Source organism: Panicum hallii, chromosome 6, assembly GCF_002211085.1.
Source record: "Panicum hallii strain FIL2 chromosome 6, PHallii_v3.1, whole genome shotgun sequence".
NCBI lineage: Eukaryota > Viridiplantae > Streptophyta > Magnoliopsida > Poales > Poaceae > Panicum > Panicum hallii.
This window is the reverse complement of record NC_038047.1, coordinates 37,927,773-37,943,473: the sequence shown is the minus strand read 5'-3', so window position 1 is coordinate 37,943,473 and position 15,701 is coordinate 37,927,773. Positions and strand designations below refer to the sequence as shown.

General features: G+C 42.6%; 1 protein-coding gene across 1 annotated transcript; it reads right to left on the bottom strand.

Moving 5' to 3' along the window:
* Nucleotides 1-1,088: 1,088 nt before the first annotated feature.
* LOC112898417 (L-lactate dehydrogenase A-like) lies at nt 1,089-2,349 on the bottom strand. The gene has a single exon (XM_025966740.1). It carries the CDS (start codon nt 2,240-2,242, stop codon nt 1,175-1,177), a length of 1,068 nt encoding a protein of 355 aa, XP_025822525.1. The 5' UTR covers nt 2,243-2,349; the 3' UTR covers nt 1,089-1,174.
* Between the last annotated feature and the right edge of the window lie 13,352 nt (nt 2,350-15,701).

Here is a 15,701-nt window from a genome sequence, read left to right as displayed (position 1 = left end):
ACTCTCTAAACTGATTAGGCCACGTGCCCGTCGTGTCGACACGCCTATGGTGATTTTATCAATCTCGAGGAAATGCGTGTATTCATAGGGATGAGTGTGCATAGGTATATGTGAGCGTTTGCGTCTGTGCTGTATTTTTAAAAAGAAATAGTCTTTTGCACATTAGAAATTAAGATGCATACTATGTGTGAGCACGGTAGGTTATCAGAAATGGGAGAGAACATATATGGAACAAAAAAAGTAGCGGCCGAAGAAATTAAATTAAGCAAAAGGTGTGCCGCTGGTGTGCAAATCAGGGGCAGCGCCCAGGATTGATTTGTATCGTTCAATTAACGACGTATATGTCGTCGTCGTATAGGAGGAAATGGGAGATCACTTTTCAACTCAAGTGGCCTGAGGATTGATTATATTAAGTACTCCTGCGTGGTACTTCCTCCGTTCTAAATTGTAGATTCTTTTGACAAATCTAAATATATAGATTTTGCTATGCATTTAGATATACAATTATATCTAGATGTTGCAATATTACCTATGTTTTAAACACATATTGCAAGTGTCTTCGCTAGATGTTGCATCTTCAACGAGAGATTTGTTTGTCCCATGCAACATGAACCAGATGTTGCAGCGAGTTTTTTTCTCATCGTTAACGGATGGCTAATAACTTTTTTCAATATATTTTTTGATGTTGCAAATGGTGATTTTCTATGTTGCAGATGTTTATGTTCTATGTTGCAGACGTTATTCTTTAATGTTGCAATGGACTAATGGAGCGGAAGTTTTTCCATCAGACGTCCGGCGCTGGCAACGCCCTGTCAACAATGACCGCAACATCGACATGAAAGCTTAGTGAAATTATGCAAATGAAGAATATAAAAATAAAATATAGGAGGTGTGGGTAAAAGATATGCGCGCACAAAGCATTAGATGAGCCAGGCAAAATATTGCTCCTCAACTGAGTTTATTTTCAAGACAAGCATACATATTGAAAACTCAACGGTTTTACAAACTCTGAGAGCAAATGATTGCATCAACCAAGTGCTCAACATTACACCACAAAAAATTTATTTAGGAACTTATTAACAGGTGGATTAACTATAAAAGATTGTCATGAGCTCGCGAGTCACACGACTCATCATCACCATGAGACAAGACGGAGTAGTAGTAATAGCGCGCACTAGAGCCCCAGGAGCTGGCTGTTCTCCCACAGCGTCTTGGCCGAGTGCCTGAGCCTGGTGGCCTCCTCCTCGGTGAGCTCCATGTCGGCGACGCCCAGGACCCCGCCACGGCCAAGCCTGGCGGGGAGGCTGAGGAACACCTCGTGGTCGTCCGCTATGCCGTGGAAGCCGGTGGCGAGGACCGAGACCGGGTGGATCCGGCGCTGGTCGCGGAGGATGGAGGACACGAGGTTGGCCACCGAGTAGCCGATGGCCCAGGAGGTGTAGCCCTTGAGGCTGATCACCTCGTAGGCGCTGTTCACCACGGCGCGCCGGATGCCCTCCAGGGCCTCCTCGTCGAAGCTGCCGTGGCTCTCCTGCAGCGACTTGAGTACCGGCATCCCCGCCACGCTCACCGTCGACCAGACGGCGACGGAGCTGTCGCCGTGCTCCCCCACCATGTACGCCTGCATGTCCTGCGCGTTGACGTCGAGGTGGTCGGCCAGGAGGAACCTGAACCTGGACGAGTCGAGGTTGGTGCCGGACCCGATGACGCGGCTGACCGGGAAGCCCGACAGCTTCCACGCCACGTAGGTGAGGATGTCGACGGGGTTGGAGACGACGAGCAGGACGGCGTCCGGCGAGTGCTCCGCCAGCGCCGGCACGATCTTTCTGAAGAGCGCGACGTTCCGCTGCAGCAGGTCGAGCCGGGTCTCCCCGGGGACCTGGCGCGCGCCGGCGGTGACGATGGCGAGGTCGGAGCCCCCGGTGACGGCGAGGTCCGTGCCGGAGACGAGGCGCGTGCGCGGCAGGAACGCCGCCGCGTGCTGCAGGTCCAGCGTCTCCCCGCGGAGCTTGTCCGGGAGCGCGTCCACCAGCGCGATCTCGTCGGCGAGGCCGCGCGTGAGGATGGTCTGCGCGATGGCCATGCCCACGTTGCCGGCGCCGACGACGGAGACCTTGGTGAGGCGGCGGCGGTGCGACGTTGGCGTGCAGAGGCCGTCACCCGCTGCCACCGGGCGGAAGAAGCCCGATGCCGCGCCGTTGGCGTCGAAACCCAGCTCGGACAGTGACGAGGCCTTCTTCATCTTGATGATGGATCTACCTATTGTCCTTGGCGCTTGGCGGGGGGAGCTCGATCGCTTGAATTAGCTAGGGAAGGGAGCTGAGGTGGATTGCTTACTTGGCTAGCTGGTGCTTGGGAGTCGAGAGAGATATGTGATGATGAATGGTTAGATGATATAAGGGCGGCTTCTATTCTATTATTTATAGGCCAATGCAATGCAAGGCCCGGAGAAAGGATGGATGAAAGCGATCGCCGGGCATCCCTGCACCACGTTTTACTGATCGGTCGATCGATATATCGGAGCCTTTTTCTTTTCCTTTCGGAAAGAATCTACAGTATATACTATATAAAACTATAGAAGATGCATGCGCCGTGTTCAAAGAAAATGACTTTGACTCTAGAAAGAAGAAATGACTTTTCATTGACCGTAATTTGATGCATATATAGGAACTATGTACTCCATTTGATTATACTAGCAAATTGTCTGTGCGTTGCTACGGGAGGTTATATAAATATATTGATTAGCATATAAAAATATATATACTATACACACAATGTATTTTATAATAATATAGTCCATGTTGGTTGAGGATTTCAGTTTTTTTTTTCTATTTTACTCATCAAACGCTAATTCTAAGCGGTTTCGGATCCTTAGCTCGACATATGGTTACCTTGATTCCGATTAAGACTCGATTGACAGATCAAGAAATTATTGCTTGCTTAGTAATAGTAGAGATATAGATCTTCCTTTTCTTGTTTGCAAATAAATGAAATTTAAGGCGTACTAGTAGTCTTTTGCACAGCTTATCTGGTAAGGTTCCTTATGGTGGCACCAGCCTACCCAAATTCGAGTCCTAGTACGGGTGCTCTCCTTTTTCTAGATTTATTTCAGAATTTAACCGGTGCTATTCTTTTAGTTGTAGGCCACGTGCCCGTCGTGTCGACACGCCTATGGTGATTTTATCAATCTCGAGGAAATGCGTGTATTCATAGGGGTGAGTGTGCATAGGTATACGTGAGCGTTTGCGTCTGTGCTGTATTTTTAAAAAGAAATAGTCTTTTGCACATTAGAAATTAAGATGCATACTATGTGTGAGCACGGTAGGTTATCAGATATGGGAGAGAACATATATGGAACAAAAAAGTAGCGGCCGGAGAAATTAAATTAAGCAAAAGGTGTGCCGCTGGTGTGTAAATCAGGGGCAGCGCCCAGGATTGATTTGTATCGTTCAATTAACGACGTATATGTCGTCGTCGTATAGGAGGAAATGGGAGATCACTTTTCAACTCAAGTGGCCTGAGGATTGATTATATTAAGTACTCCTGCGTGGTACTTCCTCCGTTCTAAATTGTAGATCGTTTTGGCAAATCTAAATATATAGATTTTGCTATGCATCTAGATATACAATTATATTTAGATATATAACAAAATTTATATATCTATATTTGCTAAAAACAACCTATAATTTAGAATGAAGGAAAGTAGTATTAGGCATAAGCACCATCGTCTGATCGATCAGCAATCAAGTAATGCCAGTGCAGCAGACAGACTTAGCTTCAGTTTGGTCGCCGGAGGCCGCGGCCGGCGGCAGCTCCCCCGGATGGAGCCGCTGGCCGCCGGTTTTACTCCAAGCACGCACTCACTAAGTCATCATCAGTATTAATTAGTAGATAGTCCTGAATGAACTCCGTACCCTCGGCCTTGGGAATGAATAGAATAATGCATGGATGCTGGGAGTAATTAATACTAATCTCAAGCTGATCGATCGATCGATCCATCCATGGATGGACCCTCGCTCAATACAATCTAGCCACGGGTCTTAATAGGTCTGCTTCCTTGTTGCAAGGTGAGGATCCAACCGACCTCTAACGTCCTCCTTGGCGAGCCACCAGCACGCACGCCCTCCATCTGAGACGCAGCCTTTCGTTTGACCGGCGTCCCAGCCATCGATTCCAGATCTGGAAAGATTATTGGTACGGTCCATTCAAACAATGCGCTAGTTCATGCATTTGCATATACGTATACATAGCATATGTTCAACGTGCTCTCTCTCTCTCTCTGTCTCTCACACACAAAACACAGTTAGAATGGCAGTTGCGTTGGCCAACGACGACGGTTAGGGTGAATTGCATGAACAGATTGGCTGCTGTGTGCCTGTGATGTATGCATAGCTGGCATAGCCGAGCTGAGCTGGCTCGTTATCCACTCTATCTGCAGCCTTCCTTTAAAAAGAATAAAAATAAAATATACTAATTCCACCATTGAAACCGATTGCTAGCTGGTTACCACCGCACCACATGAGCGTCTGCCTACTAGTGACCTCTTTTTTCCCCTTTAGTTCAAAAGAAAATGCATCCTTGATGACTCTATGCATGGCTAGTTAGACTACAGGGAGAAACAAAAGGGGTGATCGAGCTGTATTTGTATTTGTCAGACAATGGGGCGTGCTCACCGCAATGCAATGCATGATCAGAATTTCAAAACAGATATCTAAATTACAGTAGACCCTGTTTGGAATCTTGGAATGAAATTTCATTCTAATAATCATAATTTAGACAAAAATCTATTAAGCTAATATGATTATATACGGAATATATTTGTATACTATTATTTGTATTGTAGAGGATTGAGCCAAAGAGCACCCTATAAGTTACAGAATAGGAATATAGCTTGATGATATATAGAATCAATTTCCATCTTACATCCAATATGTTTATATCAAAACTTTGAAAAACGGTTGGAAAATGGTGGGATATTAAATTTTAAGCTAAATAACCTAGCTTATTAACTAGATTTCAATTCCTTCAAAATAAAAAATAAGAGGATCTAAACAGCCTCTCGTTGGAATTCGCTATCATCGATTAAACTAAGGGAACAGTGCAGGATCAGTTTAACGTCGCCGGGCGTTGGGACCGCCAGTGGAAAGGGAGGCGTTGGAAAGGAGGTAAGTGCAAGAGGCAATCAGGCAAATCCTGGAGGCAGGCCACCGCCGGATGGAGCTGCTGGTTTTCTTTCTTTCTTTCTTTCTTTCTTTCTTTCTTTCTTTCTTTCATGCAACTCCATCACGAGCCGGTCGTAATCTCCGTACTAGCTAGCTAGTAGTATGTTGTATGTATGATGACCGTACCTATTCTTTTCTGCAAAGAAGCTGCAGCTCCTCCATTTTTTTTTCCATTTTTAGACGTACGCTGCCGGCCGGTTTTGATCAGATCCAGAGACTTGAACTGAAAGAGACCAAGATTTCTCCATATGTCCCGTTCCATCGTCCTATTGGTCCGTTCAATTCCATCCTCGACAGTTAGCTGGACCATACGTACACGCACATATATATACTAAGATAAATTAACAAGAAGGTAAAATGACTTATTTTTTGAATAAATTTTGAATTCTAGAATAACTTGTTTTTTTGACGGATGGAGTATCTTGCATGATAGGCTACACAGAAAAAACGTGTCATATACATGATTCCAACTTCCTGTACCATGAAACATAAATTTTTTGCTTTAATTTGTCCGACCTATCGTTAACTACTACCAAACGCGCAAGATTCATGGCCAATACGTAGGGTGCCACGGTCGTCAAAACAAAAACTTTCACAAGACCCCATGGCAAGAGGTTAGGCGCCTCCAGTGTGTAAATCAATTTTTGCTCTGCGAAATACTTAGGGTGTCAAAGAAGTTGATAGCGCGCCACAATTATTTTTTCCAACTGTGCTTTAGTAGTATGTTTTTTTTATTAAGAGAGATAATAACAAAACTATAAAGAGCATTTGAGCTAGATATCGATTGATGGGCCTAATGGGCTGCAACGCTAGAATTTGGGAGGCCCTCAAAATTTGGGCCCTGTGTGGCCGCCTGCCCGACGGGCCTGAAGTGATTAGCTGACATCTGAGTTTTACAATCAGGGGGTTCACGGTTCAGTCACAGTTTGGTGATTTTTACCTGTACTGGGTGCTGTGTTAACATGTCCTCCTGGGCCGCCGCCTCCTTACCAACATCGCCACCTTCTTTCTTCTCAGGATGCCATGGAAAACCCAGCAGCTCGAGCCATCTAACGACGAGAAGTTTGCGACCATCCCCTAGGTCCAGCATCCCGCTCAAGCGCTGCAACGAAGTCAATGTGGCTCTGGAAGCGCACGAAGGTTTTCCTGCAAGATCGACACCAACGTGTGCAGTAAGCAAGCACTCAGTCAGTACCATGAAGAAGTGAACCACCGATAGATCAATGAACAGACCAGTCGAGTTAGTTACCCTGTGCTTGTGCCATCTGGATTCTGTGGGGTGATGATGCGCCCGCCATGAAGCCGGCTCAAGCCGAAATGAGACTTGAGCATGCTTCTGATCTGCAGTGGGCCGGGTGGTGGATCAGCAGGACAAGTGGAATGACAAGGCGAAGGATACTGATGAGGGAAGTCGCTGAGCACAGGAGAGGTATGGTTAATCACCTGTGTGATACTGAGAGATGAATCGAAGCCCCCGACGTAGAGGGTGCGAGGTACTCATACTAGGCAAAAACTCCATCACAGGAAGACTATCTCTGAGAAATAAAATCAATCAAGGAAAATTAAGCCGATGAGTTTATAACATAGTGCGTTCAGGGTGGGGGTTTACCTGTTTGGATCATAGCTGTTCTTATCAAAACATGCAAATTTGAGCGGACGCCCCATCAAACATATCAATACAACTTACATCTCTATACTAGAAAGAAAAGATACAGTTATATTGATGTAAAGACAAAAGTGAGGAAATCGGTGGATGCCCTTTCAAACTAAACTGGCATGATGATGTGCGATAATTTCAGGAAATATTGGTGCAACAAATGGAAGCGAGGGAAATAAATTGGAAACATGCATGTATTTACGGCCTGAGCAGCAATTGCTGTAGCAAAATGTACAGCTGCACAATGTTTTGTACTACTGAAAGAAATATCAATAACCCCACTGATGTCCTTCAAAAGATTGCTCCTGTAAATGAACAGAAAATAAAAGGTAAACTTTTAGTCTAAACTTCAGGGGGCGAATTAAGCTGTACAATCTTTGGACTGCATATAAGCTTACACTTGATAATAGTCGACATCTGAGGCCAAGTCCCAACACACAATTGTTGTCATTTTTGACACTTTGTCTGTTTGAACTCTATCTGCTCGAGGACCTTTGGGCTGCACTTTCAGTGTACGAACTTTAGGCTGCACGTCCGGTGTAGGACCTTTAGTCTGCACGTGCTGTTGAGGGCCTTTGGGCTGCACACAATATCAAGAGACTGAAATAATTACCAGATCTTAAGTTGCAAGAAACACAGTAGTTCAGTTTCTACATTCTGTTGTCAGATATAATATAATCTCTACCCCATGCTATTAGCTGCAACAGAACTCTTCTCAGTGAGCCAAATCATCAACAAATTGATTATATATAACCATCTAATCATCATCAGCTAATCTGCTAGAACAACATAGTTTTCAGATAAAAACATAGGAGCAATTGCCGCTTCAGTATATGGAAGTTATACAAGTGAAATCAATGCTAAGTGCATGCAAGGCTAAATGCATGAGACATGCATGGTTGGACCAAGGAAAAACACCAAGTGCTCCAATTAGTGCACAATTCCAATCATATTTAGTTCCTGGAAAAGGTAACCATTTTAGTGAACAGAAACTGGTATGCTGAAGAAACCTGTTCATGAGAGGCACCTTCCCATCAGACTTTGAACACTGCAAATAGGCGAGGGCTTGGTTTGTTTCTGTGGACAACTCAAGAGCTACTAGGTAGGTAAAATGAAATACTTCTGCAGGGTCCTAGCTACATTCTATCAGTATAACAGTCTTAGATTATCTCAAACATATGCAAGCTCGTTTTCAATGGTTTTGGCAAGCCACCTTATGATGGGGATTAATAAGCCTTCAGAAATACAACATTACTAAAGGCCTTGAAGCTGCTCCTTACATCTTCAAGTTATCTTCAACACGCTAACATCAATAGTAGCAACGCAAGAGTTATCATTTGCATAGAGAAATTTGAACAGTCATGTTAAAGCAAATTATTTTTTTAAAAAAGGTTCTACTTGAAACCAACTAGAGTAAATTACAATATATCGACGATGACATTTCTTAGTTACCAAAGTTTCAGATTTCCTGTGTTTCTTTCCAATGAGCCTGAGGAGTTTGAACTACAAGTATGTTATGCATTTTTCCATAGAATTCTACACCCATGTACCTCTTATGTAACAAATGAAACTATATGTTATATGGCCTAGACATTTACAGCTGAACCAAACGAAACCAGAATTGTAGTGCAAACAAAATACGGGCAAGCAAAAAATTTAGTAGATACAGATTTGTTTGGATTGTGCTATAACAACTTGTGGCAAACTAACAGCGATTTCACCATTCTCAGATTGCGCGAAGTGATGTTAGATTTCATTGCATTACCAAAGTCTTCACTGGTGTTATACATCCAGCTCCAGCTTTAGTATCACCGAAAAACAGTCAGTTTTCAATGGTGTTATCAATAATTAGTTTGGTTCACATGGATATCAAACTTCGCATTGCTATGCATAATGTGTATTCTAACAGCCACAGAACGCTAGTTTGATTTGTTTTGCTGTACCGCCAGTTACCCAAACAAATACTCGCCAAATGACACCCACCACAACGGCCATTTGGTACACCTACTTGCAGTTTATTCAGCAAAACCATTTAGATACAGTTTGCACATCAGAAACCGAAGATAAACATTGTGTACCAAAGGAAAGGAAATTAATACAGAAATTTCAACATGTTAGATTGGACAAGAGCAATGGGTCAGAAATTGTGTTCAACAACATTCCTTTCTAGGAAGAACAAGCAAACAGCAGTCAACAAGCAGTACTGAATGAGCAGACTAGCTCACTCCCAATCTCTACGTCTAAAGGAATAAATCCATGGCGAAGAATAGGAGATGGTATTCTGGTGTATTTCGCTTATCAGATGAAAAATCCCTCCGATCACAAAGCCCGCAGGCACCCAGATGAACGGCCGGTCCTAATCCTTAACGTGTCTCGATCTATACTCCATCGCCAGATCCACAAATTCAAGGAGATTTGAAATTAGGTTCAGAATAAACGCCATTAACCGTGCTCACCTTCGGCATCAGTCGGTCCAGAGCCTTCCTCCTCGCAGGGCCAGGGCTGGGTTTCGTCATGAAATATGGGAGACGGTCCAACGGAAGGCTCCCGATTCTCTTCTTCCTCACCATCCTGCCAGCACCCTCACATGGCACAAGGCCCAACAAAGGCCCAGCGCGCGGCTCGCCCAGCAGGTTTGCTTCTCCTTTTTTTTTTATCCTTTTCCCTTTTTTGTTTCTTGTTTTTCAGTCTAGGTGCCTGCGACGACGTCGCCCAACACCCTTTTAGAAGGACCACTAGTAATTATTTTTTATGCATCCGTCGTCGCTGCTTCAGTCCCTATCTGCTTCGGATGAAATGCCACCCAAGGAAGACGCTATACATATAGAGTACATCTGTAGTGTTACGGACACTTATTAGAGTGTTATCGTGTGACCATTTCAAATCTGTGAATCTACATTACTCAAAAAATTCTAACAAAAATATAAATGGATAGTTCATGTCACATTCTACCATCATGCAAAAATTGAGATGCAGCGAAAACTTGTACAAGATGCAACAAAAAAGGGAATCAGTGTGTCAATAGTGCGGGTTGAAACTGTTCATTTCAGATCGTAACACGCTACTATTCACAGGCTGATTTTTCTTTTTTATTTCTCATTGTACAAGTTTCAATTGCATCACAAATTTTGCATGATGGTAGATGCTTGCATGCTCTATCCATTTATATTTTTGTTGGAATTTTAGATACACATATAACGTTATTACCGAATTTGGTAACACGGTGACACGTAACCCGTTGATAACACTCGAGATGTTCTCTTTCTGTATGTATCCTCTGATCCTTGGGTATCAGCCGAAGACTCAATGTCCACAAGCATGTGAGCAATAATGCAATACGACAAGCTCAGCCACGACTGAACCTGAGCAAATCCTTCAATAGTGTAGACGGAGATCCCGCACCAAACGGAGTTGAAGAGTCCCTTCGCCATGAGTGCATAAGGACTGTTCCCGTTGTACCTTGGCGATTGGCCAAAGCGGATGGGGATGGCAACCGTGGTGAGGCAGAAGAAGATGACCATAATCACAAATTGATTTGTGCCGGTGGTTGACTATATCGACCGCTAGCATGAATTATTTTTTAAGAAAATTAAAGTAATTATTTCATATGAAGTCGAATGAAGATAAATTTTATATGAAAATTATAGAGCTTGACGACATCTAAAATTTTGTAGTTGATAATAGTTTCGTTCAAGATTGTTTACTGGATCAAATATTTATTACCATTTCTGAAATCAAATTGTAAACCTTGCATCCAAATTATAGACAATCTAAGATGAAAATATAAACCTTATATTCAAGTTATTATATTTAAGTTATAGAGTTCGACGAGATCTTAAAAATTGATAGTTGATAAATTTTTCATTCAAGATTATTTACTAGTCAAATATTCGTTACCATTCTAAAATCTAATTTTAAAAATGAAAATTTAAATTTTTGAATTTTTTAAACAGGTTGAGGATGACCTTTATACCAAAGTTGTAGTGCTCGATGAGATCTAAAATTTTATAGTTGAGAACTTTTTAATTTAAGATCGTTTAGAGTGTTAGAGACACAATATAATATTCAAAAAAGTGATAATAAAAAACAACGTACCTTAGAAAGACAAGATGTAATGCATAATTGAGATGATAAGGAATGAACAAGTGAAACGAGAGATCTCGGGTTCGGGTTCGAATCATGTACACCTCATATGCTCCAAAAAAATATTGAAAAATGTGAAACTTGTGTCGAATGATGGGCAGTTGGGTGCTGATTGTGGCAGAACCAATCTGAATTACACCGGCTCAAGTGCGCTGATCCTTTCTCGGAAGACAATAAGGACTCAGCTGCACTTCAAACGGTGTAACCCTGTGGTCTGTTGGGTAAAGTTCCGATAAAATCACCTAACTCAGGATCAAAACAAGGTATCTCGCACGAAGGCGAGTCCAGAGATACAATCACCGATAATTTTACATCACAGGCATAATATTACATTAGTATTCAAACATGTATGGTAGCAAGATCTAACTAGTACAAATTTATACAAACTGTTCAAAGTTAGAGTATCCGCAGCGGAAAATAAAACACGACACTACCAGACGTCGCGAAACAGATATTGAGCTAAGCCCAAGCTTAACATCACTCGGAGGGACCTGTGTTGGCCGAGAACGGATCCCATTCCACGGACCAACCATAGGGAGGAGCACAGGGCCAGGGCACAGGCAGAGTAGAGTCCTTAGAGGGATTACCTGGAACAAAAGTCACATTACAAGGCTAAGTAGTCTAATACTCAGCAAGGCTTACCTGTTTCATGGTATACTTAGCTATGTAGCTAGACTATGAAGACTTGTAATGGTTCTGGGTATAGTTTCAGCTGAAAAGCAACAAAGAGTAGATCCTTAATTTTCAACTTTTAGCTTTCAGGTTCTAGTTGGTTATCCATTCTAGATAAGCAACTATAGCTATTCAAGCATGGTGGAAAATTTTCTAAACAAACATCATTTTTGATCATCATCAGGTTGCTCTTATTACTCTATGTGGCAAAGGGATCAAGCAGTCTCAATCTCCGCGAGAAATAGACGATTCTGAATCGAACTTCAAAATCTTGCAAGGGTAAACCTAACTCACACGCTTGGAACATCCAATGATTGTTCCGAAGCAACCGTTTGCCTTTCATTCTGACTCATGGATCAGTGCCACCACAAGCAACTGTAGGACCATACGCACATCCAAGGTGCAGGACGTATGTCTGTAACGCGACTACATGACCGTACTCCTGTCCGCTGTGCGGAACGTACTCCGGCACGTTAGTGCGTGTGCGAAAAACCAAATTACGAGTGGTGGGGGGTATGTCCACTCCTCGGGCCGATTGGTTACTAGGCTTACCGCTTACCATATTTCACGGCATGTGGCCAGTACTTTCAAACGCTTAACCACCGCTACCACATACTGCGACCTTATCAAATTTTCATCAACACAGACGGGGTTTCTGCCAAAGTCATCAATCATAATCACAACCCCGTCCGTCATCCTTATAGTGGTTGTAGGAATGTAAATATTGCAATTTCTATGAAGCTCGCGAGTGACAGGGAATCACTCGACTTCTACCGGTCCTATTAGCTTAGCAGTTAGTCGGACTCAGGTTCTAGTATTCAATACATAGGTTCATAGAAATATGCAACTAAGATTTTAATACAATTCCTGGAAACTTAAATGCACAACTAGATATACATGAATAAATAAATTGCAGTGTAGTAAAAATAGCGGTTTATGTCCGGGGCTTGCCTTCGCTGGTGGGGTTGGGGTCAGAGATGTCAACACTAAAATTTTCCGAACCGGGGTTCGGGGCTTAAGTTAAATCTCCGATGACGTTCCCGGGGTCTTTAGAAATATCCCCTTCTGGTTCCGGGATCAGCTGGTAATCTCCGTCAGCGAGAGTTGTCGAGTCTATATGATATCCAAACATCACGGTTGAGGGAACGCATATATTTCTATTTTACGATAAAGTTGCAATCCAACAAGTTAATTAAACTTCTGCTATACGCAGTCATTTATGGAGTATTAACTTACATTACCTAATTTCATCGGATATCCTACTTAGTTATTCTAAACAATCAAACTAATGATATTAAACACATGGAAAAGACTCTAATCTATTCTTTAAACATCATTAGTTGACTTAATTAACTAACTCATTCAATAAGAGTTGGGGTTATTATTTTAATTCTTGGTTAAATAACAAAACCCTACGTGAGGAGTGATTACTAATGTTATAAAAATTAGTATCAATAGGTCTAACTGAAATAAGCTTATCATAAAATGTTTAGAATATTTCATGCAGTATAGCAATTAGAATAATTAATTCAATCAAACAATATTTAGATCATGAGCTATTTTTCTAGTTTGATCTACTGCAAACCTAAGGATAGAAATTTTACTGGGAAAAGGTTGATCTGTACCTAAGCTACTGCGATTTTATCAAGATTTTTATCCTTATAGCAATTATGCTATAAAATAAATAAAAACAGCATTGTGATATTAAGATCTATTTATATCAGAAGTTCTACATTATATCTTGTGTTGAAATTTTGTGAACATATTAAAATATTCAAAAGTAACACTCTAATTTAATTTCATAAATTTTCATAATCCAGAACTGTTATTCATGAATTATCTTTGAATCTAAGTCTAAATTCATAACTCAAGCTACTCTATGCTACTGATGTTCAAAATTTTGTCATGGATTACACATGCTGCAGGAATGTTAGAGTAATATTTTCAGCTTCAAACACTAACAGATTAACCTTAGAATAAATACTAAAAATTTCATCAATATAAAACAAAGATACTTAAATATCATAGATAGGAAACAGTTCTGAGTCTACAAATTTCACATAAAGCTATACATGAAATACACATCCTATGTTTCAAATTTCAACAACAGCATAGCTATGGATCAAGAGATCTAATTAGCACATCCATTTCCTAATATTTATTCTAATTCAAAATATTCACTCATTTAGCTCAAGGCTATAACACAAAAGTTGTAGAGTTCACTTCAAGGATTCAAACAAAACTAGTTTGATATTTTTCTCAATTTCCTACGAATTCTTACAAATTTCTAAAATCACTAATTTTGAATTGAAGGGAGGGACTGGAATCTTGCAGCCAGGCCCTCACGCCATCACCTCTAGCAGCTTCGCCGTGATCCCGTAAAGCTTGCCAGCCCCTTCATCGCCACCTTTGAGCACCGCACCCACCTTGCCGACGAGCTCCTCCCTCGCCACCGTCCCGGGTCGCCATGGGGACACGCTCTTCCGGTGGGGCGGGGCGAGCTGTCCACGGCGGCCCGAAGCGGCGGCAATGGAAGAGTTCACCGGCGCCGTGGTCCGGCTACGTGGGTGCGAGGGAATGAAATTGAACCGGTCAGGAAGCTTTAGTGGGTTGCGGCGGTGCCGGTGGGGCACTGGCTTTAGCGTGCGGGGTGGTGGAGGCGGCTGACACCGGCGGACCGGGGCTGCGGCGGAGGTCCGGTGAAAGCAGTCGAACAGAGGAAAGAAGAAGGCAACAGCGGGCGCGTGAGGGGTAAAAGAAGTCGAGGAGCGTCCTGGAGCATACTTCAAGACCAGGAGAGGGCACGACGAGCGGTAGCAGCTGCTGGCGGCCGACGGCGTGCGTGGCGGCGGCCGGGCAGAGCTCGGGCAGAGGCAGGGCGGCGTGGCGCGCGCGCGGAAGAGAGCCAGAGGAGAGAGCTAGGGCGGCGGCCGGCCTAGGGGCGACGAGTGGGAGCTACCAGAGCAGGAGGTGGTGAGCGGCAGCGGTCTGCTGCGCGGCAGAGGGGGAGCAGAGGAAGAAGAGGGAGGGGGGGGGCGAGGGGCTGAGGTGTAAACTCCAAAAACTCCAAGGATCTCACTGTAACATATAATTTCCCACTATTCTAAAGCTCAAATGAGAAAATGGTCAAAATAAAAGTTGTAAAACTTTTCAAAACCTACAACTTTTATTTAGGGTTTAATTTCAAAAACTCAAAGGATAGAACTTTATTTTAAAACCTTGGACTTAATTCAAACTTTATAAAGTTTTTGTCCTTATTAAGGTAAAATTCATATAGTTTTGGACTTAATTGCAAATTTTATGTAATGCAATGATGACTAACACTCTTACACTTTGACCCCTAGTAAAAATTGGAAGTTATATTTGTAATTCACATATTTGCATAAAAGGACTCGTATTTTTGAAATAATTACACATAGATCCTTATTTCCACACATTCACTCAATTTAACACATACATTACACTTTCTTTTCCTAGTGTGTTACAATTTTGACACGTAGGGTGTCACACTGATGCCTACTAAAATATGAAAATATTTTTTATTTTATTTTTGCATTTAAAAGTTTTAAAATAATTAGAATTAATTTGTGCTGGCGGACGCTTAAGACGACCGCCAACGCAAATACATTTGTACTAGCGGTCGTGCACCGCGAGCACAAATATTGATTTGTGCTGGCACAATCTTGCTGGCGGATGTCAAAACTGCCAGCAGAACTACATTTTTACCGTCAATACAAATATGTTATTAATACTGATAGGTGGTTGAGCATATATATAAGCTGCCTCTAGAAAGATACGTGAGATGCCCTAAAAATCATGTTGACGTAAACATAGCTTAGTTTACGCAGTGCATGGAAGCATGCAGCTCGCGGTACGTATGTAGATGCATCGTGCAATGGATATTGCCAATGCATGGGCACGACGTGACCGACCTAACTCCAATGGCAGGAAAAGAGCTAGCTTCTGATCCACTGCCTTTGCACTTAGGTGCTAACGTGTTGGCGTGC

Excerpts from the sequence above, each read along its gene's own strand:
- LOC112898417 (XM_025966740.1), bottom strand. The coding sequence starts at position 2,242 with ATGAAGAAGGCCTCGTCACTGTCCGAGCTGGGTTTCGACGCCAACGGC.